The sequence below is a fragment of the Panthera leo genome, chromosome C1 (genome assembly GCF_018350215.1).
Source record: "Panthera leo isolate Ple1 chromosome C1, P.leo_Ple1_pat1.1, whole genome shotgun sequence".
In the NCBI taxonomy this organism is placed as follows: Eukaryota; Metazoa; Chordata; class Mammalia; order Carnivora; family Felidae; genus Panthera; species Panthera leo.
In genome coordinates this window covers 42573156-42600032 of record NC_056686.1, presented here as the reverse complement: position 1 = coordinate 42600032, position 26877 = coordinate 42573156, and the positions used below count along the sequence as shown (strand labels likewise).

The window sequence follows — 26877 nt, the reverse complement described above, 5'->3', positions numbered from 1 at the left end:
AAGGCAAGGTCACAGAGCTGGTTAAGTTGGGACCAACATCCAGGGGTCCCCCTCCCAGTCGGGAGCTCTGTGCACAGCTTCAGGGCCTGCACCCCAGCCCCCTCTGCCTGGACCCCCCAGCCCTCCCTGCCATTCCTTGCCCTCTCCTCTCCATCTTCCTCCTTCCCCCCTTCGTCAGGGGAGGACCCCTTGTGCACACGCATGCTCTCCCTGCTGCCGCCTGACTGCCCCTAATGAGATTACAGACTCCTGGTGAGACAGACTAGAGTTAATTCTCTGTAGCTTTAAAGGGCAGGCCAGGCCACAAAAAAAGAGCAAAAAGAAAACTTTGCTCACAAAAATGGCTAAATGTGGACGATGATCCTAACAGCACTTTGCCCTGCTCGGCACAGTGCAGTTCACCCCTGCTTTCACAAATAATCTCTGGATGGGAAGTCACACCAGCGCTAATGATGCTATTATTATGTTTGTTTTTCAAATGGGGAAACTGAGGCACCCTGAGCTTATATGGCTTGCCTGGGGCCACACAGCTAGTAAACGGCAGAGCTGGGAATTGAATAGGTCCCTTGGGCTGTGTCATTTTAAAAAATGATAGGCTATGAGAGCTGACAGGGTTCCCAGCTTCAGGCTTAAAGCAACCTGAGGGATACACATCACAGAGAATGGCCGGCCCCAAGTCTGAACCCAGATCCACTGGGTTCAAATCCTGTAGCCCCCATAATACTGCTGAGCACTTTTGAAGCCATCTGTCTATTCGTGTGGTGGAAATCAAACCAACATAGGCCTGAATTCCACTCTGCTACTGCTGCCTCTGTGAAAATGACCAAGGGACTCTCACTCCTGGGGTCTCCATTTCAGTAAAATGAAGGTTGGAGTCTTAGGGTTGTTGGGTGATTCCGTATGATTCACATAAGTCAAGCAACTAGAACAGGCCGGCGCACAACACGTGTCCTTTGCCTCAGTTTCCTCATCCGTAAAATGATACGTATCAGTACTTACATCTCAGAATCGGTATTAAGATTAAATGCGCTAATGCAAGTAACGTGCTTCTAGAATAGCACCTGCTATGTGATAAATGCTTAATGTTAGTGATTGCTAGTATCCTCTTGCTTTGCCTTCAGTTCTTTCTGGAATGAAGTGGGGGTAAAAATCAAACCAACCGAGCAAGTGTCCCTCTGTTCCTCCTGCAAGTCTCTGGGCCCCTCCCTTGTTTAAGAGGTGCACTTGGCTTTGAGGTCCAAACCCCCAGACCACGTGGCCTGCTCTAATTTCCCAGGCCCTGATCTGTTCCTGGCTCCTAATGACGCAGCCGGTAATAGGATTGTGGCTTCCCTCTGGGGCAGACACACAGACCATGGCCGTGGGGCTGGCGACTGGTGCTTAGCAACCCTGACCACCTGCCTGCTGAGCAGCCAGTGCCCCTGGCTGGGACGCCGAGCCCCCGGCTGGCCTCACGTGCATGGAATGGTGCTGTGCCTTGTGCCAGCAGACTGGGCTCACCATGGTGCCAGGCGCCGTCCTGGCACGAGGGAGGGATGTGTGCAAGCGAAACGGACTGCTCATCCTGTCTGTGCTATCTGTCACCGTGGGCTGCCTTCTCGGCTTCTTCCTGAGGACCCGTCGCCTATCACCACAGGTCAGCCACCCAGAGCTTCACCGGGTCCCCATCGAGGAGGGGTATGTGGGCCTGAGGGATCTGGGAATCACAGTCCCATGCTCTGACTCCCTGGTGACATGACAGTGGGTGAGGCACTCTGCCTCTCTGGGTCCCAGTTTTCTCATCTGTAGCACGGGTGTGATAAAACACTGCAGGACTGGAGTGAGGTCCAATAAAATGGTGCAGGAAGTGGTTACAAATGGCATCACCGGGTGAATGAGAGGCAAGGACATCTCCTTAGAAGAACCACAGGGCCAAGAGGCATGGGAACAGGAAGAATGAGGACGTGTAAGAATGCAAGGCAGGCATCAGAGAACACCTCTTACAGCAGGTCAGATGAACAGAGAGCCAGGAAGGGTACGCCAGGCAGAAGTAACAGCAGGAGTGAGATGCAGGGCCATGAAAGATTTGGGCATGTATGGAGCAGGCTGTTCATGGCAGCTGGAACGTACACTATGAGGCAGGGGCTGGAGCTCAGGGGCCGTCGGGCCTCTGGATCCCATCACCAAGCACAGGCCTGGGACAACTATGAGTAGTTTGGGGCAGGAGAGTGAAATGGTCAGATCTCAGCTTGGAGAGATCATTCTGGTGCTGAGTGCAAGCTGAGGCAGTGCTACAGGCAGGGGACCAAATGAGAGGGTGGCTGCAGGGGTGAGACCTACAGCATGATGAACAGGGCACTTGTGAGACCTGTTTCCAAAAGAGGAGCCCTCAGGATGTGGTGGCGGATTGGATGCAGGGCAGGAAATCAGGGCAGGCCCCCAGGTTTCCGGCCTGTGTGACGGCCTGAGCAAGGGCCCCTTTCCCTCTCGGCACCCATCTCCCACGGGACAGGGAAGGACACTCATACGGCATTAAAGAAAAGATTATTCTGACACTTGTTGTAACAGTAAGGGAGACTTTATTCAGGACTATTCAGGACCATGGGAATAGGAGAGAGAGATCAGGCTTAAGTCCGAACACAACAAAGACAGCTGAGGATTTAGAGCCAATGAGCATGGTAAGGGGCCAACAGATAGAAAATTGCTAAGAGGAAACATGGAGGGTGAAGGGATTCCTGCTAAATCAACTTAGCAGGATTCTTGCTGAAGGTAAAGAGGGGGCATTCTCCCTAAACTGACTTGGCAGGATTTTTGCTATAACTGGGCTAGGCAGGCCGAAGACAAGGCTAAGGATGAGGCCTGGCCGAAAAAGGGCTTAAAGTAGCTCGTCTCGCGTTTGTGCAAGGAGTCTTTGCTGATGGGCTCTTGGAAGATCCCCTATTTCATAAATTTCCTCTTCCTGCAGCTCACGGATACCAGGTGTCAATACACCTGGGGCTCAAGGCATCAGATTTGGTCCCCCATGAAAAGGGAAACACCCCGTCCCTGAGAACTGAGCCCCTATTACAGCAGTAACACTGTTAAGCCACTCTCGGCTATTTAGGGAGAAGCATGGACTCTGGGAGCAGTGGTGGCTCCCAGACCCCTGGACTCTGACTCTACTAGTAAATGGCTGTGAGGCCTTAGGCAAAATGCTGTCTCCTTTCTGGGCTTTGTTTTCCTCATCTGGAGTGGGGGGCACTGTATGTCCCCCAGGATTGTTCTGAGAATAAACAAGGATTCATACAGCATGTGGAAGAATGAATGAATTACAGCGGTGCTGAGTGGCTGGTCCTTCACTCCCCTCTCCCTTATCTACCTGTCCAAGTCCGACCTATGTCCAGGAACCATCTCATATTCCATATATTATAAAAGTTCTTCCAGACCTGCCTCACTCTGAACTAATACTCTGCTCCCACACTCATGCCACGCTCAGCCTTCTGCTGTCACCAGCTGCCAGCTGTCTTGCTTCGGAGCCCTTTGTGCAGGTGTCTATCCCTCCCATCAGAATTTAACTTGATGAATATCACATGGGCTTTCACGAGCCAAAATGTGAGTCTAGTTCAGCGCTTGTCACAGAGACAACCCTTGACTTTTTGCCGAATTAAACTGGCAATGGCACAAACAATCTGCAATCTACTTTCTTTAATTTCCCTGAGCAACAAAAAATATATTTCCTGCAGGAAGATTATTTTGTGAAAACAAATTGGAATGCTTCTCATTAAAAGCCAAGCTCCTCCGGGCCTCCTTTGCCAAAGCGGCCTGCCCCATCTGCTTGGAAATGCAAATGTGTTCCGGTCTGGATTAACCTGCCAGATAAATTGAAGAAAGGATGTGAAGTCTTAGAACAATTATTTGGCAGGAATTGGCTTTCCCAGCATCTTACTTTGAAATCCAGGAGTTGTTTCTGTGATCTCTGCCAGTGACTCAGAAACTAAACCCTTATTTTGTAAGCTTATGCAACAGTCAAAAGTCATAAACAATTTGCACAATGGAAGAATGTCCTACTTGTGAAAAGAACTTAGAAAATCACAGATTTTCTCTTTGGAAATAGTATCTCATTAAAAAAATACAGATTATTTTGAGAGTTCTGGTGAAACCACGGTGAATTTACAATTGCATCCATCTTCCTTTCCTTCCTGGAATCCCACTAAAATTACAGTAATGGAATTGTTTAAAGAAATAAACTCCCAGGAGAATATGAAAGGAGATAGTGGAGAAAAGAAGTCGAGCGAGTACCATAAATTAGGCAAGAAGGGAAGTGGATAGAGTTGAATGATCGCACTTAGTAGGAGCACAGAAAGCTAAAACCTGTGTCTGTAGAAGTAGATGCCACATCACTTTGGCTTAGAGGACTCTAGAAAGGTTCTGCACTTGAAAGTGCACAGAGCTGCAGGAGGCCACGTGAAGTATGGAGGTGGAATCAGGGGCATTGGCTGGAATTTTGTTAACCAGAGCAGTTGGGCCCCTAAGTCCCCTCCAGTTCATGTAATGGGGAGACTCCTTTCCACCCATCTCTACTGTCCTGCCTGTCCCAAAGAGCCAGAGAAGCTTGATTTAGGGATATCAGGCCCACCTGTGTGTGTTGGGCGAGGGGAGGTGATGAGGCACATGCGTCCCACCAATTAGCGGGATCCCCAAAGATTGCTGTCACCTGGGCTTAGACACACCCTCACCCCCTAGTTGGAGTTAGGAAGAGGCTTCTAACTGAAGCCTCAGAGAAAACATCTCCAAATTCTGCTCTCAAGGGGATTCCTCCCCATCCCATCCTATCCCCAGTACAAAAGTCAGACTGTCACCTGTTACCTTCCTTTGAGGAGCCATCACTTGACAAGCTTCACTCATGCACACAGAAGTTTAGTGCCTCACACTTACATATGAGCAGAAGCCAAGGTCAAAGCATCTAACAGAAAGAGACCAAACAAACAGAAAAGAGGGTCTCTATAAAGCAGAGACAATGCAGGAAATAGAAAAAAACATTTAAATCTTTTCTTAAGTTTTTTGGACATGTGAGAGAAGATATCGTGACTGTAAAACAGAACAAGATGCAAAAAGAAAGAACAATCTAAAAACACAAAAGACGTTTTGAAATTCAAGATCTATGAGCCAAAATAAAAATGTCAGTAGCTAGCATAAAGTTGCAGGGATCTCCCAGAACGTAAAACAAGAAGAGATGAAAATAAAAGAAAATATAAGGAAGTCAGAGGTGTCCAACATCCAACTCCCTAATAAGAGTTTTAGAGAGAGCTAGCAGAACATATGGAGAGAAAAATTTCACAGAGAATATAAGACATTTTCTCAGAAGCAAAAAATATGCACACCACTATGAATTTAAAAGAAAAAAAAAGAAGAAAATCAGAAAATCTCGTCCTGTGGTACATCACCTCATGAAAATTAGAGAAAACTGGAAATTGACAGATATTCCTTCAATGGATCTGAGGGAATAGAACAAGTCTCAGCTAAGGGATAGGAAGAATGGTTCCAAACATCATAAGCAACTCTAGAATCTAGAAGACAAGGGGGAGGGAAATTCTTTCAAACTAAGAATCTTATATTTGGCCAGACTACTATCGGACATAAGGGTACAATAAAGCATTTTTGTTCATGCTCATGGGACTCAGAAGTTTCTCTCCCATTCACCCTTATTTTTTAAAGACTTTCTGGCTCATTGGAAACCACAGTAGAACGGGACAAGGAGGCTTGATTTCTGGTCCTGCACAGTCACTGCTATGTCCCCTCCCTCTCTTGGCTCAGCTGAACTAGATCTTTAAAACCCCTTTCTCAGCACCAAAATTCTATGAGTTGGGGCTTTTCAAAGTATCAGACTATTAACCAAGTGTTATGTTTTTTAAAAAAAATGGTTCCAAGTACAAAAATTTAACTTGGATGGTGCTTGAAAGTCCCTGTACCGGCCTCACCCACAACCTTACCCTCAGGAAGGTGGCCTCAAGCATGGTTTGCTAGAAATAGCAAAACAATTAAATTGAATTTAAAAACTTAAAAACAGCACACTCAGTTAAATTTGAATTTCAAGTGAATAACAAAAATTATTTGTTGTTGGGGCGCCTGGGTGGCTCAGTTGGTTAAGGGTCCGACTTTGGCTCAGGTCATGATCTCACAGTTTGTGAGTTCCAGCCTGGAATCAGGTTCTGTGCTGACAGCTCAGAGCCCACTTTGGATCTTCTGTATCCCTTTCTCTGCCCCTCCCCCAGTAGCACACTCTATCACTCACTCTCTTTCTCTCAAAAATAAATAAACATTTAAAAAAATTATTTGTTGTTCATATGAAATTCAGCTGGGCTTAGTGACCCCTTCTACTTCAGCTGTCAGGTTCTGGACATGTGATTCTGGAGACAGCTGACAGGCGAGGAGACCTAATCCAAGGCCCCAAGGGTAGGCTAGACCTAGCGGCCTGTGAGGAAGCCAATGTAAGAACTCTGCTCGGTAGGGTCTCTTTATACTGGATGGTGTCCCACCAACCCGATTCTCTCTCCTTTGCCAGGAGGCTGGCAAGAACCCATGATGATGCCAGGATGGGTTGGGGGTGGGGAGGCACCAGAGAATGGGCCCAATGCAGAAGAAGAAACTGACTCAAGAATGTCATGCTCTGTGGATGAGTCAGTCTCCCCATAAACTAGACTGAGAATTCCGTTGCAGGAACTGTGCCTAATTCATTCTGGGGTACCCAGCACGATGCTTGGCCATATGGGCTGAATAAACGTGTGAACAGTATATGGCCCTGTCCTCTTGCCACTTACCATCTGCTACATGAATTATACCATGAATGGGCAGATGAATGGTGCAGAGGTGGAGGAGAGCTGTCATTTACTGTGATTACTGAACATTTACTCTCATCCAGGCACTCTGCCAGGTGCTTTATGTACCTCCTCTCATTTAAGCCTCCAAATGATCCTATGAAGTAGTTGTTACCCTTGTTACAGATGAGAAAAACTCAGAGAGATCGAGTAACTAGCTTAAGGCCACACAGCTAGTTACAGGGGGTCAAGATTAGAACCCAAGTCTGCTTGGCTCCAAAGCCAGTGCTTCCTCTGTGGACTCTGCTGTCCACGTGCTGGACAAGAGAGGGTGGGTGAATCAGGGCTTTGAACGTTGTAAAGAATGGAGCAGCTGTGAGGTCGGTACTGCCTGCTATAACCCCAGCTCTTCCTGCATTTTCAGGAAATTAGTTACTTCCAGTTTCCTGGAGAGCTCCTGATGAGGATGTTGAAGATGCTGATCCTGCCACTGGTGGTCTCCAGGTGAGGGAGGGGCAGGTGTTTGGCTGGGAGGCCAGGGCTCGGAGGGGAGAAGATTCTGTACAGATTCAGTAGGTGCCCTGCTCCTGCTGTGGGTGGCTGGCCTGAAAACTGCGATTGGGGGTCTTTATGGGCACTCGGGTGTGGCACGGGCTGCTGAAGCCCGGGTCATTCAGTGGCACCAGTTATTTCAGTCCCATTCAATGGACTTTTTAGTGACTTAAAAAAGTGACTTGGTGTCATAGGACGTGACCTGGCTCCCAGGTAGCTCAGGGCCAGGGAGTTCAGGGATTGCTTCCCAGCAGAGGGGCTCTTTATGGTGAATGCAGCAGGGTGTGGGGAAAAGACAACTTTGGAGACACTCATGAGATAATATGCTGGCTCAGCTCTGCAACTTTGGACGGTTCCCAGACTCCTCTGAGCTTCAGTTCCCTCACCTATACAATGAGAATAATAGCACCTACTCCAAAGGGTTGTTGCAAGGACTGTACGAGACTATATACTTGCATGTGCTAGATGTTCGAAGGACTGGGTCACAGAGTGTGAGGAACGGTGGTGGGAGCTGAAGTTGGGGGGAGGTTCTTGCCCCAGCATGAAAGACCTTGTATGCCAGGCTTAAGAATTCAGACTTTACTCACTGGGGGAGGACCACTGGAAATCACTGGAGATCACCTGTCTCTACCAATGGCATGCTGTGTGCCCTTGAGCAAGCCCTTGCCCCTCTCTGCGTCTCAGATTTCCTCACCTATAACAAGCTGGCTGCTCCAGGTGCTGTCTAAGAGCCCTTCATTGCTCTGAGGCTGTGGGTTTGGAATCCTCACCTCCCAGGACTTCTCTGCAGGGAGGGAGGTGCACACATCTCTGAGACCTGTATGTGTGTGTTGGAGGGGGGTAGTGGGGTCTGTCCCTTAGGGCAGGGTCATCGCTTCGCAGCCTCCCTGATGCTGAGCCCTGAGACATGAGCCAACTCCTCTCCCCTTTCCCTCTAGTGCTGGGAGGCACTCTCTACTCCCCGCAGGGGTGCTTTGTCAAGTACAGTTCGACTTCCTGCAGGCAGCACTTAGGTCTCTCAGGACTCAGCCTCCATCCCATCCAAGACTCTGCTGAAACACAGCTTCCCTCCCTCCAGAGGCTTTCCCTGATTCCCCAACCCACTCTGCTTGTCATCTCCTCTCTATGCATCTTTTGAGTCATTCACTGGGTCAGTGAATCTGTCAAGGTCACCAGTAGCTTCCATGTTGCTAAATCCAAAGGACACTCTCAGTTCCTGCTCTGTGTGACCTCTCTCTCCACAGCAGTTGCTACACTCGATAGAGCGGCTGATCCCCCCCTTTCCCTCGTGAAATCCTCCTCTTGGTGCTCCCCTCCTCCCTGCCTCTGTGGTTGCCTGCTCTCTGCCCCTTTATCCCAGCTTCTCTTCCTCTACTCCTCTCTGAATGTCGTCGCTTTCGAGACTTCTCTCGTCCATTCTCATGGCTTTGAGGTACGACCCAGAAGCCCAACACTCCAAGTACAGATTTCCCCCCCAGACCTCTCATCTGAGCACCACACTTGAACTACCTATTTGACATCGCTCCTGGATATTCAACAGGTGTCTCAAATTTAGTGTCACCAGCCTGAGATTTTACCCCACAAACCAGTTCCTTCTCCTGTTTTCTGCTTGTCATTACACGGCAGCTCCGTCCACCCAGCTATTCAAATCTCCTTGCTTATTCCCGTCCCATCCCCACCACCAGCCCGTCTGCCAGTGACTGCGTCTGGTTCTGCCTCCCAGTGCCAACCCAGCTTCACCCCCACCACACGGGTCCAGACTCCACAGTAACCTCACTGGCCTCCTGGCTTTGGTCCTTGTTCCCCTCCTACCCATACTCCACCCAGTGGTCAGAGTTACCTCCTGAAAAGCCATCTGGGCCATGCCATTCATTAACCCGAATGAACATGACATTCCATGGCATTTAGAACAAACTCTCCCGCCCTTACCCTGATCTCAGAGGCCCTGCCTGATCCTTCCCTGCCTGCAACCCACCTCATGCCAGGCCCCACTCACTCCAGTCCCACTGGCCTTTTAGACCAGACCGAACCCTCCCCCACCTCAGGGTCTCCACACATGCTGTTCCTTCTGCCTCCAACACTTCATATCTCTTCCTCTTGATCTGTTTGTTTTTTTTTTAATATAACTTATTGTCAAGTTGGCTAACATACAGTGTATACAGTGTGCTCTTGGTTTTGGCGGTAGATTCCCATGATTCAACGTTTACATACAGCACCCAGTGCTCATCCCAACAAGTGCCCTCCTCAAGGCCCATCACCCATTTCCCCCTCCTCTTCCTCTTCTTTAGATCTCCATGTCACCGTCACTGCCTTAGAAAGGCCTGCCCCACCCGTCCCCCCTCACCACCACCTTCACTCTGCCTCACCACACCCTATTCCTTTCCCGGCACAGCCCTTACCATCCACTGTTGTCCTGTATGTATTCACTTGTTTGCTTGTTTCTTGATCTCCCACAGGACCATAAAGTCTGTAAAGGCAGAGACAGTAGTCTGCTGAGGTTCCACTCTGGACCTAGCCAAGTGCCTGGCACATAGTAGGTACTCCTTAATACTTGTCAAGTGAATCAGTGAAGGAATTCAACAATCAGGCATTGTGCTCTCTGGGCACTTGGCCCTGTCCTGGGTGCTGCACATATAGAGATCAATGAGGGTCAGTCCTGGCAGAGCTCACAGGCTGTGAGGGAGAAAACAGATGGTTACATGACAGCTAGGTAAGTGTGTCAATGGAAGAAGCAGAAGACTCTTCTCTTTTCTCCTTTTTCCCTGGATTTATTATGATATAAGGCGCAGGAATCCTGTTAGGTGGCTTTACGGTCCTTTGCCATGACCGTCCTTTACTGCCCAGGTGTCACCACGTACTCAGAACAGAAATACCTCAAAGACAGAGGGTTTGCATGGACTTGGAGTCCCACAGACCTGGGCTCCCACCCTGGCGCTGTTGTTTTCTGGCTGTGTGATCTTGGGCAAGTCATTTGACTTTTAAAAAGGCCTGGAGTCAGTCAGAGACCTGGGACCTAGACATGCTGCTACCACAAATTATCACATGATCTTAGGTAAGGCACCTTCACTCTGGGCCTTGGTTTACCCAGCTTACCTAGCGACTAAGGGCCTGTCCAGCTCTCCAAGTCCTGTCTCTCACTAGACAGAAGTGCTTTCTCTGGGCTGGGAATGGAATGCGGTATTAACTTGAGAAAAGCCAGTGTGTGTTCACACATTTCCTTTGTTTATTATACAGTTTGGGCTCATGCAGAGCAACCGTGTCACTGAAAAATGGAAGTGCTTTCATATTCTCCTACTAAGGGAGAATTGAACCTTCTTAAGGGGGAAAAAATGACACATTTCTAAGCCCCAAACCCTCTGTCCTTGAACTCACCTTCCTTTAGCTTCAACTGTGATCCATCCATTCATCGGTCGCCCACAGTTCCCCGAGCGCTTGCTCCTGGACACTTCAAGGCTGTGATCCCTGTCCTCCAGGAGCAGCCACTCCCATGTGACCACTCAGGGCAGAGCAAAATCGCCAGAGCTGCCTCGACAGTTCAGAGGTCAGGGATTTTCTGCAGAGTAACCGCTCCAGGGCAGTGGGAGGATACACATTAAGGCACATTTGCTCCCAGGTCCGATAACCTGCAATTCTGGGTGCCAGGCCACCTCTGTATCAGCAGAACCTGCCACCCCGTTCCTATGCCACGTCCCTGGGATCAGGCTGATTATGTCAGTAGCCCCTAAGTGGGCCGCATGCTTTTCTGCCTCCATACCTTTGCTCCCGTTGTTCCTCCTTCCACAAATGCCCTCTTCTCTTCCCAATTAAAGCCTCACTCTGCGTGCAAGACCTAGCTCAAGGTGCCGTGTGCAGTTCCCCCAGCTCTTTATTTATTGATAACGATTGATGATGACCGGTCTCCACCGCAGGTGCTGCTCATAACCCTGGGTGTACTCAGTATTGTTAGTTCAATGAATTCACAGTCACAGCTGGCACACCACATGATGGGGTACAGACCCCTTTTTTTGTACAGTAGTGAAACAGCATTCCTATCTGGATGAGCCACTCCTAGGCCAGAAATTCCCTCTGCCAAGGTCACCAGTTGCTGTGACCCCTCCATGGAGAAGGACCACGTGCATCACTGTGTTTTTATGTGAGATACTGGGAGGGGGTCGGGTTCATTGTCCCCCTTGTCAATGGTGGTGGTCAGTGTAACAGATTTTTGCAGGAGACAGAAAATGAATAGACAAGCAAAGAGGGATGATGAGGTATAAAGAAATATGGGTGGTAATGGTGGGCAGTTGACACAAAGGATGATAAGATCCTATGCCTGCCTTCAGGAGTCTCACCATCTGGAAAGGGGACAGTCACAGAAACACTTTGTTTTAGAGAAAGGAGGCCCAACTCGAGCCAGCCTGGGTTGGAGCCCAGCTCAGTCAGTCTTCCCACAGTCTAGCATCTTCCAGCTCTTGGACATCTTGTCTCTAGAATCCACTCCAAACCAGCACCTGGCCTGAGCCCCCTCCTCAGACAGGCATGCCATAGTCCAGCTGAGTGCAACCTCCCCTTGGCCAGTTGTGGCTTCCTAATTTGCAATGAGGGAGGTGAGCAAACAGTACTGGTAGGTGTGGCTGAGAATCTGCAGGAGACTCCAGGGGAAGAGCACTTACTGGACGTGTGACCCTGATCAAGTCCCAGCATCTGAGCCTTAGTGACCTTCCCTGTAAAATGGGGACAACACCCACCTCTCTCACAGGGTTATTCTCAGAATGAAATAAGATCATGTACTTGGAGCACCCAGCATATCTCCTGATATATTATGAATGTAGCATGTTTTCTCTAACTTATTAAGGCTTCTCCAAGGCCCAGATGAGATGTTTCATGAACCCGTTTTGCACCCGTTTTGCTCTCAGCAGGCAACCCCTTTGGGTGACCTGTTCTTCCTTCGTTGCTTTCACTTAGCACCTGCAGCTTACGTGTCACTTTCTCTGGAAAGTCTCTCTGGACTCAGGCACACCTGGGAACACTGATACAGACCTGCATGTAGGTCTGAGTCCTGCACACCTGTGTTCATGGCAGCCTTCCCAGGCACGTGGACGAGGTGCCATGCACGTCAACACGGCACACACATGTCACCTGTGCCCAGAGCCATTCCCCGTGTGATGGGTGTCGAAGTCTCCTCATCCTCCATGAAACCTAGTGCTCACTACCTCTGGCTCTCCTCTGCCCTCGCATTCCTGCAACTAGTCAGGGGACAGCCTTCGTCAGTCTCCCATGCACACACATATCCCTGCTTCAAACAGTACATAAATTTAGCAATTTTCATTGACAGTTGGGAGCAAGATCACAGGTAAGGATTACACTGAGAAGTGTAAGCCCTTCAGCCATCTCGTGGTTCTCTCTCTCTCTCTGTACATTCGTTATCTATTACTATGGAACAAATTACCACAAACTTAGCCAATTAACACAACCCCCATTTATTATCTACCACTTTCTGTGGCTCAGAATCCCAGGCATAGCTTAGTTGGATCCTCTGCTCGGGGTCTCATGAGGCTGCAAAGTGTAAGCTGAGCTGTGTTCTCCTCTGAAGTCTTGGCTGGGGAAGAATCTATTTCCAAGCTCATTTGAGTTGGTGGCAGAAGTCATTTCCTTGTGGCTGTTTGTCTGAGGGCCCCCCTCCTTAATGGCTATCAGCTGGAGGCCACCTTTGAGTCCTAGAGGCTACCTGTGGTTCTCTGCCTGCTGGCTCTCGCCAAAGGCAATTCCCAACATAGTTTTTTGCTTCATCAAGGCAAGAAGGAGGATCCCTCACTCTCCAGTCTTCTGAGACAGTCCTTTATAGTATAATCACAGGAGTGACATCCCATCACCTTTGCCATATTCTATTAGTTAGAAGCGAGTTCCAGATCCCACCTACACTTAGGGAGGGAGAGTATACAAGGGTGTGGATCATTGGAGGGTCAATTTAGGGTGTATCCACTTCTTTCTTTCTCTCTCCCCACCTCCCTTCTCTCTACCCCTATTCCAAGACCAGCCAGAAATCCTGTCCTCCTTGTCTTTTACAAGTCATTTCCACGCATGCCCTGCTCTTGGACTGGGGCGGGGTGGGGTGCTGCTCAGCTCTTTGTCCAAGTAGCTTATCGAGGAATTTCTTCTAAACAAGGACAACTCTCTTACTATAAAAATAATTCTGAAGAAAATAAGTTTCTCGGGGGACCTGAGTGGTGCAGTCAATTGAGCATCCAACTTCAGCTCAGGTCATGATCTCATGGTTCATGGGGTCGAGCCCCACATCAGGCTCTGTGCTGACAGCTCAAACCTAGAGCCTGCTTCAGATTCTGTGTCTCCCTCTCTCTCTGCCCCTCCCTTGCTTGTGATCGGTCTCTCAAAAATAAGTAAGTGTTAAAAAATTTTTTGAAAAGAAAATAAATTTCTCTATCTCTTTTACAGGAACATCCCAGGGCCTACTATAGAGCAGGTACCTAATAAATGAATGTTAAATGGGTTAAGAGCAGTGGAAGGGCAGCTAAGGCAGAATTCAGGGAAGTTTCATGACCAACATTTGAACTGACGCTTGGAGGATGGTTAGGAGTTGCCTTTAAATATTTTTTTGTATTTAAAACATTCTATAGGGGCACCTAGGTGGCTCAGTTGGTTGAGCATCTGACTCTTGATTTGGGCTCAGGTCATGATTCCAGGTCGTGGGATCGAGCCCCACATCAGGCTCCATACTGAGCATGGAGCCTGCTTAATATTCTCACTGTCTCTCTCTCTCTCCCTCCTCCCCTCTCCCCTGCTTGTGCTCCCTCTCTGTGTGTCTAAAATTAAAAATAAATAAATAAAATTCTATACTTCTAGGCACTTTAGATAATTAAGGGAAAAAATCCCCCATTACCCTTCAGTCTTAATTCTGCCACTGTTATCTTTTTTCCCTATAAATGTTTGCTCTTATTCTTAGTAGTGAATCATGAAGCCCGGGGTGTAGGGTGTAGTCCTTGGCTGACTGCTTCAGAAGCTCACCCTCATCTGAGCCCCTGAGCTGGCTGGGCCAGTCCTCTGATGCTGACAAGAGGCAACCAAATAAACCAAATGCCAACTTATTCATTCACAAAGTTATACATACGACTGGTTATACATATAACTGCTAAGGAGCACAGGTGCGCACAGTCTGGCCAGAGCGTTTCTCCCTGTAGCCTCACCACTTGGGGAACCCACTGGTTACATGTTTGCCCGCAGCACAATTTGAGTTTTTAATTGTAAAACCAGTGTGACTTCAGGTTTGCCACTTTAGTTATTTTCTGGGTCCCACCTGGTGGAGTCCCATCATATGTGCATTTAACTTAAACAAAATCAGTTACATACGCTGTGGGAAACAGAGAAAAATAATTTAAAGGAGGAGGAGGCTGCTCCCATTCAAAGAGCTGTGCTCTTGAGGTGGGTGTGCTTTGCACTAAGCCAGTCTTGGTCCCCATGTGCCTCTCAAAGTGTGAGCCTCTCCCTGCAGCAATTGTGATTCTAGGGCATGAAGAGGAGATTGGGTTTGTTTTTTTCCCCTTTACATCATGGCTTCTGAGTGTACGCAGACTGCTTCAGCTGGTGTTCACCTAAAGAAACAGCAAACCCATTTCAAGTCGGGAAGAAAACTGCCTTGAGTGAACTTATATAAAACTATGCCTCCTCAACTTCATGGGCAACTTAAGGGACCTTCAAGGCAAATTTAATTATACTTGGTTTTTGCTTTATGTACTGACTTCAGAACTGAATAGGATAGGCTGAATATAGTCCTACTCCTCTGTACAGCGGGAAGCCTAGTGTCTTCCTCTTGAGGCTGTACTATTGGCCAAAGTCAGCTTATTTCCTTCGGTGAGCTTCCAGCCAAGTAGATGGAACAGAACATTGGATCTTACCTCTAGCCCTGCTGCTCTGGTTCCTACCGCATGGTGTCGCTGTTGAACACAGGTCCTGCATGGTCTGGTTCCAGTCGGCACACTGCAGGTGCATATTCCTGCTCTGGCTCCTAGACCCACTGAAGTGCCCAGTCGTTGTTCCTCAAGGCAGCCATGCCCTGAGCTCTGGTCCCTTTTCCCCCACTGTTGCATTAGCCCTGGGGACTTTTAGTGCCAGCAGATCGTGGTCATAGGCACCCTGGTATACCCTGACCCTAACTTCAAATCACAGGGAGCAGGGGTTGGGATCTTAGTCTCTTTTCTCTCAGAAGGCTCCTGGGCCTCTCATGCAAACTGATGCACGCTTTCATAACTCTGCATGCAGCTCTTAAAGTCTCAAGGTCTTAAGATGTGTCCGTCAACCCACAAAGTCTCTCCTTTCCCCTGGACTAAGTGTGCCTTCTCACCTTATATTTGCCATTTGAAAATGTTTTCCAAAAATTAAGTCGGCTGCAAGGAGACTATAGAAGAAGCCTCAGACAAAATTTAGAAAATCCCGCCTCCCGTCACATTGGCCTAGCAGTAGTCTGATGGTTAGGACCTGCCACAGCATTGTCAAAGCCCTTGAATGAGGGCTCCCCTCCCATGGGTGGTGCTTGGGTAGGTCCTGAGGGCTTTGCAGCTCTCAGCGCTCTTCTCTGTGCCCCACTGCTGATTGATCCCATGTGAATTACGCCTCTTCCACTAGAAAAGTCAAGCCTTTGGAGCCTTGGGGGCCTTCCTTTCCTGTTTCCTCTCAGTGATAGCACCTGTCACTACTCCGATCCCTTTTCCTTTTAATATACAGTTTATCTCAAAGAGTACTGGCAATTTTCTGTTCCTTTACATTCTTGGAGGATACCTTGCTGTTACTTTCTGCAAAAAGAAATCTAGGTGCTTCTTCTTTTTTCTTTTTCACTCAATGTGATGTCATAAGAATTGTCCATGCTGTACCCTCATCTCCATAATCTTGTTTTCATCTTGCACTTGGGCTGGAACAGAGTTTGTGAAGCCCTTTTCCTTTCACTTGACACTTAGGATGCTGCTGGATATCCTTTTGGGGCATCACTCTGTCCCACGACTCCAGACTTACCTCGAGTTCTATTATTTACCACACTCTTGGCCTCGGCCATAGAATAGGCACGATGCCACCTGCAAATTTACAAAACAGTTCCCAGCAGGTGCTTTCTTATTTTTGTTTTTTGGTGGCCCATCAAGGCCCCACCATTTGCTTCTAAGCTTGGGGAGTCAACTGAGCCTTGTTTTCACACATCCCCAGACAGGCGACACCAGAAAGCAGGGGTGGGTCAACCCAGCATCTGGATCCAGCGAGGGCCTCCAATTCTCTATTTGTTCTTTGCCAAACCCTCCTCTCCCCTCATCCTTCAATTTCTTAAACCAGGCATCATTCAAGGGAAACTGAATCCATGTGTTTGTGATTCACTGATGCCGAACATGGCAGAATGTTTTGTAGGCTTCACATCACAGCAAAGAAATCCAAGTGCGTGTGTGGGTTTGTGTGTGACTGCGTGGTGTGTGTCTTTACATGTGCATATGGTGTGCATGTATGTGTGTGCATGTGCATTCCTTTGTATTTATTGTTTTCCTTTCCATTTCTTGTAAAAATTTGAAACTGATTTTTCTTAGAATCGGGAAATCATGTTTGGCCAAAGAAACCTAACACTCCCTTCTCCCCCTTCCTGAGGAACTCTAGCTTGGCAGAAAACTCCCAAACACCCACGTTCTAACTTATTGGAGATGGTCCTGGGCCGAGTGGCTGTTGAAGTCTGGTTTGGAAGCCGGTGTTCAGGGGGCAGCTGTCCGGGCTCCCCAGCACATAGCAAGTGGGAGGGAGGCTGGAGGAACTGGCAGCCTGTGTCCTGGCTCCTCCCCTCAAGCCGTGGGGCAACTTTTCTTAGCAGAGCTCAGCTGACCTCTCAGATGGGAGCTCTGGGATTCTGTCCTTGGCCCTCTTGCCCAGTCAGCTGACCGCCTTACTCATCAAGAAGGGGAACATAGCCCAGCTGTGGGCTGCGGGTGGGGTTAGACCATCAGTCTGGTGACTCCAAAAACCTCCCCAATTTTATCACCCATCGCAGACTCTCTTGTCTTTCCCCCTCATGGTAAAGAATTCCTACTCATCCTGCAAGGATCCATTCAGCAGCCACCTCCTCTGGGAAGCCTGGGTTCCCAGGCTAGGCCAAATCCTGCGTCTGGCCCCTGCCAATCATAGCCATGACGCAGGGTTCTGTGTTGTCCAGATGAAGGTCTTTCCACCAACTGGATGGAGTTCCTTGAGGACCAGAAACTCACCTCATTCATTTCTGGGAACCAGAACACCCGGAGAAAGTTTTCAACATGGGGCAGGCTGGGAACACATTAGAGTCTGGGGATGTGCGGGAGGTTTTGAAAAACTCCTACTATCCTTCTTTGTGGAGAACCATCGCACTGGGAGGGTCTCATTTGACGTGGAGAAAGCTTCATTTGGGCTGCCCAGCCTGAGTCCTTGGTGGGTAGACACCAGGAGCCCCCCTGGTAGAGGGAGAGGAGGCAGGAGACCTATCTTCCCTTACTCTGCGGTGTGGGGTGGTTTTTCCTTCCTCTGGAGTGGGGCTCCTTACCATGGCACGGTGGCACCGGTCATAACCAGGCATCCCAAGGAAGTTGTTCCTAATGGTAGAGCAGAGTAGTCATCCTCCACGGGAGCACTCTGGCTCCCTCACACCTGATATTCTTTGCCTAGTGGAAAGAAAGGGGTAGAAGTTCAGCTCTCATGGAATCAGGAACTGGACTTGACCCTTATTACACTTGGGAATACAGCCTTCCTCAAGTGGTTGAGAATGGTCAATGGTCAGACTGTGAGCTCTGAGGGCTGCAGCTTTAGCTCCTCCAGATTTTACTTTTGATTCAGCTGAAGGTTGTTACTTGCACATTATCTGTGAGCATGTTATTTGCAAGCCCCAGTTAAGCATTGTCCTGGTGCCCAGGGGCCTGGGAAGGAGGGACCTTCAGAGGGCAGTTGGGGATGACAAGACAGCAGTGTCCCACTAGACACAGACCCATGCCTGGCTCTGTGCCTGCCCCCCTCCGGTCCCTCGTCCTTTTCCCACCCCACTTCTGCACTCCAAGCTCACAGCATCTAAAATGGAACCAAAGAACTTTGGTGTGTGTAGCTCCAGAGGACAGAGCTGGGCCCAGAATGGGGAATTCTCTTCCCTGGAGGTGGATTTCATTCTGGCACCAGGAAGGACTTTCTAATAAGCATAGCTAGCCCATATGGAGGAGCTGACAGAAGGTAGTGGGTTCTCTGTCCTTGGAAATGTGCAGGCAGAGGCAGTAGAGAAATTTGTGCCCTTGGTAGGGGGTACCAGGTCCAGATGATCCCATCTTTAGCCAAGTGGGAGTCTGGGCACCCTGCCTCAGGTCGTAGAAGGAGTTGGCTTGAGGGTGAGGGTGTGGCAGAGCCATCTGGGAAGAGTAACGTGGTGCTAACGTGGCACTTGCTGTCAGCTGCTGGGCCTGTCATCTGCTCTGGGGGGGGGGGGAGGGGGAACAGCAAGGCATGATGCTTGGAAGGGCTGAAGGGATTGTCATGGACCCCCAGATGCCTCCTTCCAGCTGCCTTTCTGATAGACTCCCTGCAGCTGCACCCTGGGGCCTGTTTGGGGGAGCCTCCATGACTGGGTCAGCTGAGGCCAGAGCCCAAGGACTTGGCCATGGGGCTTCCTGTCTCTGACATCCTAGTGCCAGGTTGTTGTGACTATGGATGTTGTCATACTAGTGGACCAGGGTTTTTGTCTACTTATGGGGTGGCCTTAGCAAGTTGCTTGCACACCTCCAGTGACTGGGAGTTCACTACTTCTCAAGGTGGTCCATTCCAGGGCAGAAAGTTATTCCTAGTGCTGAGCTGAAATCTCCTTCCCTATAGCTCTCCCCCCGCCCCAGTCCCAGCATTCCCCCCCACAGCCCCTGCCCCCTCAGCTGCTTCCCCAGGCCTGCATCTCTGTCAATGCCACCTACCCCAGCTGTAACACACACCTCCCTCCCCTGCCCTTTTCCCAGTGGGTCTCCATGTCAGGGCAAGTCCATGACCTTCTCGACAAGCTGCCCAGGCTTCTGGCCCCACAGCCAGAGGCCCACCAGCCCTTCGGCAGCCCCGTTCCCCAGCTGTCTCAGCAAGCTAGCAGCAAACACACCCCAAAGTCCCCTCCCCGCTTGCTGCTGCTGCGGCTCAGCACCCCCCACAACCCCCACCCCCAAATCCCGCCCAGAGTTTGTGCTCTCCCAGCTGTGGAAGCCAGGTCTGGCCCAACACGCATCCGTGCTCAGTTTCATCATGTCAGACTTGGCCCATGGTCCCAGCCTGCTGGGGTCTGCTTAGTCCCAGCTCCCTCATCCAACACATTAGCTGTCGTCTACAAATCTGATCCACATGCTGTCAGTGGCCTTGGCCAAGCCATTGATAAAAATGACCAGGAAGGAGAGGCAGAGGGAACAGCCCTGAAGCACACCTCCAGGGACCCTCTCAGATTCTCTTCAGTCGGGAGAGGGCACTGCCTCAGAGAGTCACTCCCAAAAGCTCCCATCTGTTCCCAAAAGTTCTGGTGCCAACTGCCTTGACATCACACAGACACACAGTGCCAGAGGCATCCCCTAAACCTGGCAAGAGGACCAAAGCTGCGAACCCACAATGGATGCTTATGGTCATCAGACCTAAGGCGTCCTTTTAACAGTCTCGTCTAGAATTGCACCCTGGTTTGACATCACACACATCAGCAAAGCTGCACCCAGGCTAAGCCAGGTCCTGGGCTTCGAGGACCTGGAACCGAGCCAGATTCAAACCTTCCCTGGAGGAGCTCACAGTCTGCTGGGGCAGGCCGTCACTTAAGAGACAATGACATTGCAGAGCAAATGCTAATAATTGCAGTGTATTGAATATTTATTATGTACCAGGCACTGTTCTAAACCTAGATTTACCCTCACAACGAACCATCATTTACCTCCATTTTATCCTCCAGTGGAAACTGAGGCACCCAGAGGCTCAGGAACTTGACAAGGGCTCCCGGCTATTGAGGGATAAATGTGGGAGCCTACAGGAGCTGCCTAGCCTACCCAGGTGGGCTCAAGGGGCCCTTCAGAGAGGTGGTGCCCGAGTGGAGACTGGAAAGATGAGTAGCAGTAGGAGGGGACAGGAAAGGAATGCGGGAGGGGCAGGGGCAAGGGGACTGGGTTCCTCACTGCTTCTCTAGCACTCATTCCCTGCCAGCCTGTTGTATGCTGGATTGTCGGTTGGGCCCTGGAGAGTCAGAGGTGAGCATACCAGCAAAGTGCCCCGTAACAAACTGGGAAGCACGGGGTTCCCTGGCGCAGAGGGTGAGGTGACCCCTCAAGGATGTCTTCCCAGATAGAGGAAGTGACATCTAGGCTGACTGTGGAAAGGCAGGTGGAAATGTATCAGGTTGGGGAAATGTGTGTGGGGTGGAAAAGGGGGCATAGAGAGTTCCAGGCTGAAGGAATAACCATGCAAAGGTGGTTCAGGGAGCAGCAGGAGGCCAGGGTGGCCAGAGCGCACAGGTGAGGAGCACGAGACTGAGTCAGGCCACACTGGACCCAAGGCGTGAAGGAGTGTGCACAGTTCTGAGGGCAGTGGGGAGCCACCAAGGACTTCAAACGGGGAGGCCCTCCCCCCCCCCCCCCAGCAGTCCAGGTAGTCTGTCCACTGTCCACAGTGCGGGGCACGGGCAGCAGTGGTTGCCTCCTGGTGGCAAGAGGGGTCACGATACCTACCTTAGCAGTTGGCGTTACAACCAAATGAGGGTCAGTAAACAGCCTTTTGCTTCCTCAGTAAGGAGCCTGGCAGCTGCTTCCTCCCTTCCCCCACCTCTGCAAGTGAAGCAGTTACCAGATTGAAACAGGCCCTTGAGCCCAGCCTGCTTCCCAATCAGTGTAATCTCTTGATCCACAATCCCTGGGCTCTGGGTGGTGGCCAGATGGCTCGAGAGGGAATCCCAGACCTCTCAGCTCCGTGAGGCTCTTCCCCAGGGCCTGCAGGGATCATGCTCCACGGAGTACCCAGCCAGGCTGGGAGTAGGTGAGGTAAGGTTACCTATTCTCCCCTCCCTGTAAATTACAGAGCCAAAAAGGACATTGGAGCCTCATGAGGAACCTCCCACTCAGTCTAGAAGCCTCGATCTAGCATTCAAACAGGTGGCCATCCAAGGTCCACTTGGATACTTCCAAAGATGGGAAGCTCACCACCACAAATCTACCATGGGACAAGTCGTCAACACTGAGAGTTGAACTACAGATGCATTATATGGACTGTGTCACATTAAAATCATGGTCAGCCAAAACTAGAAGACACTTTTCTTCCCCAGGAGTTAAACCAAGTCTGTCCCGTGGAGAGGCAATGAGAGTGGAGAAAGCCCCACAGCGTTCTGAATCAGAAACCCCTGTTCCACGCCTGACTCTACAGCTTACCAGCTGGGTGGCTTGGCCAATTATCTCCACCTCCCTGAGTTTTATTTCCCTTCTCTGTAACTCAAACTGTGCAGTCCAATAAGGTAGCCACTTGTCATAAGTAGTTATTGAACCCCTGAAATGCTAATATTTTGGATATACTGGGTTAAATAAAGCTAAATTATTAAAATCAATTTCACAAAAAATGAATTTCACCCTTTTTTTCAGTTTAAAAAATTTTTGGGGTGCCTGGGTGGTTCAATCACTTAAGCATCTGACTTTGGCTCAGGTCATGATCTCACAGTTCGTGAGTTCGAGCCCCGCATCGGGCTCTGTGCTGGCAGCTCAGAGTCTGGAGCCTGCTTCACATTCTGTGTCTCCCTCTCTCTCTGCCCTTCCCCTGCTTGCGCTCTCTCTCTCTCTCAAAAACAAACAAACAAACAAACCATTAAAAAAATTAAAAAATAAAAATGTGACTACTAGGAAATTTGAAATTTTTAAATTGTGGCCTACATTGCGATTCTATAGGGCAACGCTGAGTTAGAATATTTTTTAAGGATCAAGTGAGGTGGATGTTCCAGTGTTTGCAGACAGTTAAGCTCCAGACAATTTATGGTTTCTGTGGCTGCCGGCTACTCAAGGGATTGTGTTTTCCCTCACACAAGCAAGCCGTGCTCATTCTGGAAAGAATAGAGAATGTGAATAAACAGTAAAACAAAATGAAAATCACCCATAATCCCACCACCCAAAGATAGCTACTATTAAACTCTCTAGAGTTTTCTTCTGTGCATATCCATGTGAGTCCTCACAAAGCCTCCAGGTTCTCAGAAAGGTCACCTTATTTATTATTTATCATTTGTTTGTTTGTTTATGGAAAAGTCACTTTAACAGCTTGAACCTCCTTTCTCGTTACCATGAGTCCCTGCAGTGGCCATTGCCACACGCGGAGTCCAGGGCTTTCCTCACACTTAACCTCCCGACCTTCTTGCCCTCCGCTAACCTGCGGTCACCCTGTGCTGCCCCCACCAGCCTGGCTGTTCTGTCGGCTGCTGCCAGCAGTTTCCTCCCCGCGAGCTCCCCTCTCCATGGCTCACCTCTCTCTCCAGCCAGGAGAAGAATCCTTCCCAGTTTAGAGGTTCCAGAGGGGAACTGACTGGAGTCCCAGGTGTCAGAATCCTTTCCATTTTATCCATCAGCCCTCTCCTTTCCAGAGCGCCTGCATCAGGTCCCCTCTTGCTCTATGTAGAACCCACACCCCCTCCCTTCCCACATCCTGGTCTGTCCCCGAGTTGGCACCACCCCTGAGTTAGACCTCTTCTTCCTGAGGGTGGCCTTCTCAGGGGCCCTTTGCTCCTTCCTGAAATCCGATTGTCATGTACGCCCCTGTCCTGCACAATCCTTCAAGGATGTCCGTATCTGGACTGTACATTCTGGAACGGGATCTCGGTCACAGGAGGCTCTGCGCCCTGCAGGCGCCCCTCCACTTAACATCAAGTAGGAACATCTTTCCATTGCCACCGTCACCTCTAATGGCTGCTTAGAACTCCATTGCATGGATATGCTGTAACTTTTAATCTAATTCTGCACTGATGATTTCTTGGGTTAGTCCCAGCTGTTTGCTCTTACAAATACCACTTTAGTGTCCTGCAGCCAGGAAATTCTGCTGGATGAGCTGTACTGGACCCCACTTCTCCCTCCTGTCCCCCTTGACCTGGCATTCAAGGGCCACCCCCACTCCTGAGCACAGCCTTATCTGTGTGTCCCCCATATCACCATTCCTCTAATGCGACCTGAGCTCTGACCACACTAAACAGCCCAGTGTGCCCACCCTTGGCAGCCTCCCTGTTGGCTTCTGCTGTCTCACTGCCTGTGATATCAGCCCCATCTTCAAATCTTCCTCTTCCTCACAAGAACCAACTCAGATGTTCCCTCCTCCAGGAAGCCCTTCCTGACTCTCCTAGCTAGAAATGATCCCTCCCTCCTCTGAATAAAGACAGTACGTCCTTGTCCTCTTGCTTATGCTACTAATACAGCCACCCCGTCTCCTGGTTCCTTGAGTCCACTTGTGCCTGTGTCCCCGCCTGTCTCCTTCCTGACCCTACCCTGCCCCCGATACCAGGAGCAACTTGAGGTTGGGGAGCGATTCTGATTTCTTTCTGTGAACACAGGGCATGGCACAGAGTGGGCATGTGCTAAAGGTTTGAATAAATACGTGAAGGAAAGAGGACAGGCCTGGAGCTGGGGCCCGAGTTCTGGTCCAGCTGGCCGCTAGTGTTCTGTGTGACCTCGGGCAGGTCTCCCCCTCAGGGCCACGGCTTCCCTGTGGACTTGGCTGGGGGGATTCCCGTTGTGGTCAAAGGACTGCTTGGCCCTGCGCCTATGTGCTGGCTCCAGTCTAGGGATAATGGCTCCCATGGATAATAATTGCAGAACAACCTCCCGTGTCCCTTGCCCGCACAATCCCGTTACGAGCCCTTCAGGATTTATGTCCGAGACCCACCCTAAGCCCATCACTAACATACGGCATACTGGTTGACAAGGGATGAACAGAGATTGTAAACATTCATTCATTGATTCATTATTTATTCCCTCCTTCATTCAGCAAGCTGCTACCAAGCTCACTGCGGCCGGGCCCCGTGCCTGGCTCTGTGGACCCCACATTGAGTCAGACCCGGGCCCAGTGCTGGAGGCACTTTCAGTAAACAGTCAGCAACTCAGTGAGGTGGGGGCTGGGGCAGAGGCCAGCACAGGGCCTGGGGGAGCCCAGAGAAGGAGCCTTTGCTCCAGCTGGTCATCAGGGAAAGCTTCCTGGAGGAGCCTTCAACTGTATCTTAACAGAAGAATGAGCCTTTGCTACAGAGAGCGGGGAAGAGCTGGGCACTCAAGGCAGCAGCTACAGCCTGAGGTAGGGAGAGGTTCAACTTGACCCTGGATGCTGCCTGCCAGTAGTCTAAAGATAAGAGGAGTGGGATGGGGAGGGATTATCCACTCTTGTTTACATGATTGAAACCAGACAAATACGTCCTTTATCTGAAAGAATGAAAGGGCTTTGGGGAAAAATCCTTTTGGCAGCAAAGCAAAGCACAAGCATCTCCTTAACTAATCTCTCTGCCCCACCCCGCCAACTGACCTGGATGGCAGGCAGAGAGCCCAGGGCCAGGCAGGCAGGGGTGGGGAGGAGCCGAGGGGAGACCCACAAGGGCCCTCAACACAGCCTCCCACAGTGACGAAGGGGAATCTGGGCCCAGCAGGTAACCCGGATGGCCACAGGGTGGCACATCTGGGAGAAACCATGGCCCCATTTTAGAGATGGGATCCTGAGGCCCAAAGATGTCACATAGCCGGTTGGCAGAGCCAGGGTGGGGACTCAGCCCAGGGCTCTAACTCACTCTCATTCGTGAGTTCATTCAGCAAGGCTACAGCAACCACCTGTGCCCAGAGCTCACTCTGTGCAGGCACTGGGGACCCAGAGAGAAGTCAGACCTGCCCCTCTTCTCTCGTGTCCTCAGCCTGATGAGAGAGACAGGTAGACAGCGACAACCAGGGTCATGACAGAGGCCATGAGCTCCTAACTCTGGGGGAGAGGCAGGGAGTCCAAGAAGATGTCACCAGAGACGTGACATTGAGCTTGGTCTTATCCGGTGAGTAGCACTTCAGGAAGTGGAGGAATCTGGTGATAGGACACCGGCCAAAGGAAACATGCTGGCAAGGGCCTGGAGGTGTGAAAGTCTGTGGCTGGTGACTCTAGGTGTGGGCCAGAGAGCAGAGCAGAAAACCAGGATGGAGGGGCCATAGGACTGGATGGCTAGGGGGTCCCCTATGCCTGCATGATCCCTCCAGCACTCTGAGGGTGCTAGGCAGAGCCAGGAGGGGGTGTGAGTGGGTACACCTGAGTGCCCGTCCCCCCCCCCCCCCCCCCCCCCCGCCCAGCCCTCAGACCCTGACCCACGTTGCTCTCGCAGCTTGATGTCTGGCCTCGCCTCCCTGGATGCCAAGACCTCCAGCCGCCTGGGCATCCTCACCGTGGCATACTACCTGTGGACCACCTTCGTGGCAGTCATTGTGGGCATCATCATGGTCTCTATCATCCACCCGGGGGGCGCGGCCCAGAAGGAGACGACAGAGCAGAGCGGGAAGCCCATCATGAGCTCGGCCGACGCCCTGCTGGACCTTATCCGGTAATTCTTCCCACCGATACCCTACTTGGGGACGCCATGCCTGGGCTGGGGTTACCGGTTCCACAAGCCTGGCCCCACATGTCTACCAGAGGCAGGCTAGGGCATGGGGAGAGGGGTGCTCAAGGTCTGCTCTTGAGGACTGTGGTAACGAGAAGCCACCACAGAGGCCACGCAAACAGTGCCTCTGTTCCCTCAGCCCCTATGCCACCCACTGGGGTCACACTGCGCTGTCTGCCTCCATGAGACTGGGAACACCTCAAGGGCAGAACAGGGGTCAGCTACCTGGGATCCCAGTCCCAGCGGGCAGCCTGGCACGGAGCAGGCATTAGCAGGTGTTTGCTGACTGACGGAGCTTGCTTGTGTGCACCCAGCCTCCCCAGTGGCCACGCCCCCCCTGCCTTTTCCTTATCGGTCCTCATCTCACAGATGAGGGAGTGAGGCTCAAAGAGAGGACGTGACTTTTCCAGGGTCATCCAGCAGGCAGGTCATGGAGCCAGGATTCAATGTGGGCCTAACTCCAAGGGCAGTGATATTTGCCCCATGGTGCCCCTGCCTGAGCCACGCGGATGTTGCTCACCGTCTGTTCCAGGGACCGAGCCCTCCTCCCAGGAAAGCTCTGTAAACCCAGAGATGCATCCACATCTCATCCCCCGCCTTTCCCAAGACTCCATATGGGCCACCCCTCTCCTCTCCATCACTCATTCACTCTCTTGCCAGTGGCCACCCTGGACCAGGCACTCAAGCCTGGCCCTAGCCCCGGAGGAGGGAAAGGCCCACGAACAGACAGGGACAACATGGGGGTGGGGGCTGTGGTGAGGGAAGCACAGGCTGCGGGTGAGTGCAGAGAGCAGACTCAGAGGCGGCAAAGGTGCCCCAGGTAAAGGGTGGGATGAGAGAGAAGGCAGGGGAGCCAGGAGCCCATGACGGCTTAAGGAAACAGCTGTGCAAAGGTCCTGAGCAGAGAGGGAAAGTGCAGGGAAAAATCGTCACCTACTCAGCGTGGCTGGGGCA

At 50.7% G+C, this 26877-nt stretch overlaps 1 protein-coding gene across 1 annotated transcript in view; it reads left to right on the top strand.

The window, feature by feature from the left end:
• The first annotated feature begins 1382 nt into the window (after positions 1-1382).
• SLC1A7 (solute carrier family 1 member 7) overlaps positions 1383-26877 on the top strand; it is a 44124-nt gene continuing 18629 nt past the window's right edge. The window contains exons 1-3 of the mRNA XM_042951349.1: positions 1383-1636; positions 7198-7277; positions 25651-25866. Of these exons, the coding sequence (XP_042807283.1) occupies positions 1460-1636; positions 7198-7277; positions 25651-25866 (473 nt within the window). The 5' untranslated portion in view covers positions 1383-1459. The remainder of the gene's footprint in view (positions 1637-7197; positions 7278-25650; positions 25867-26877) is intronic.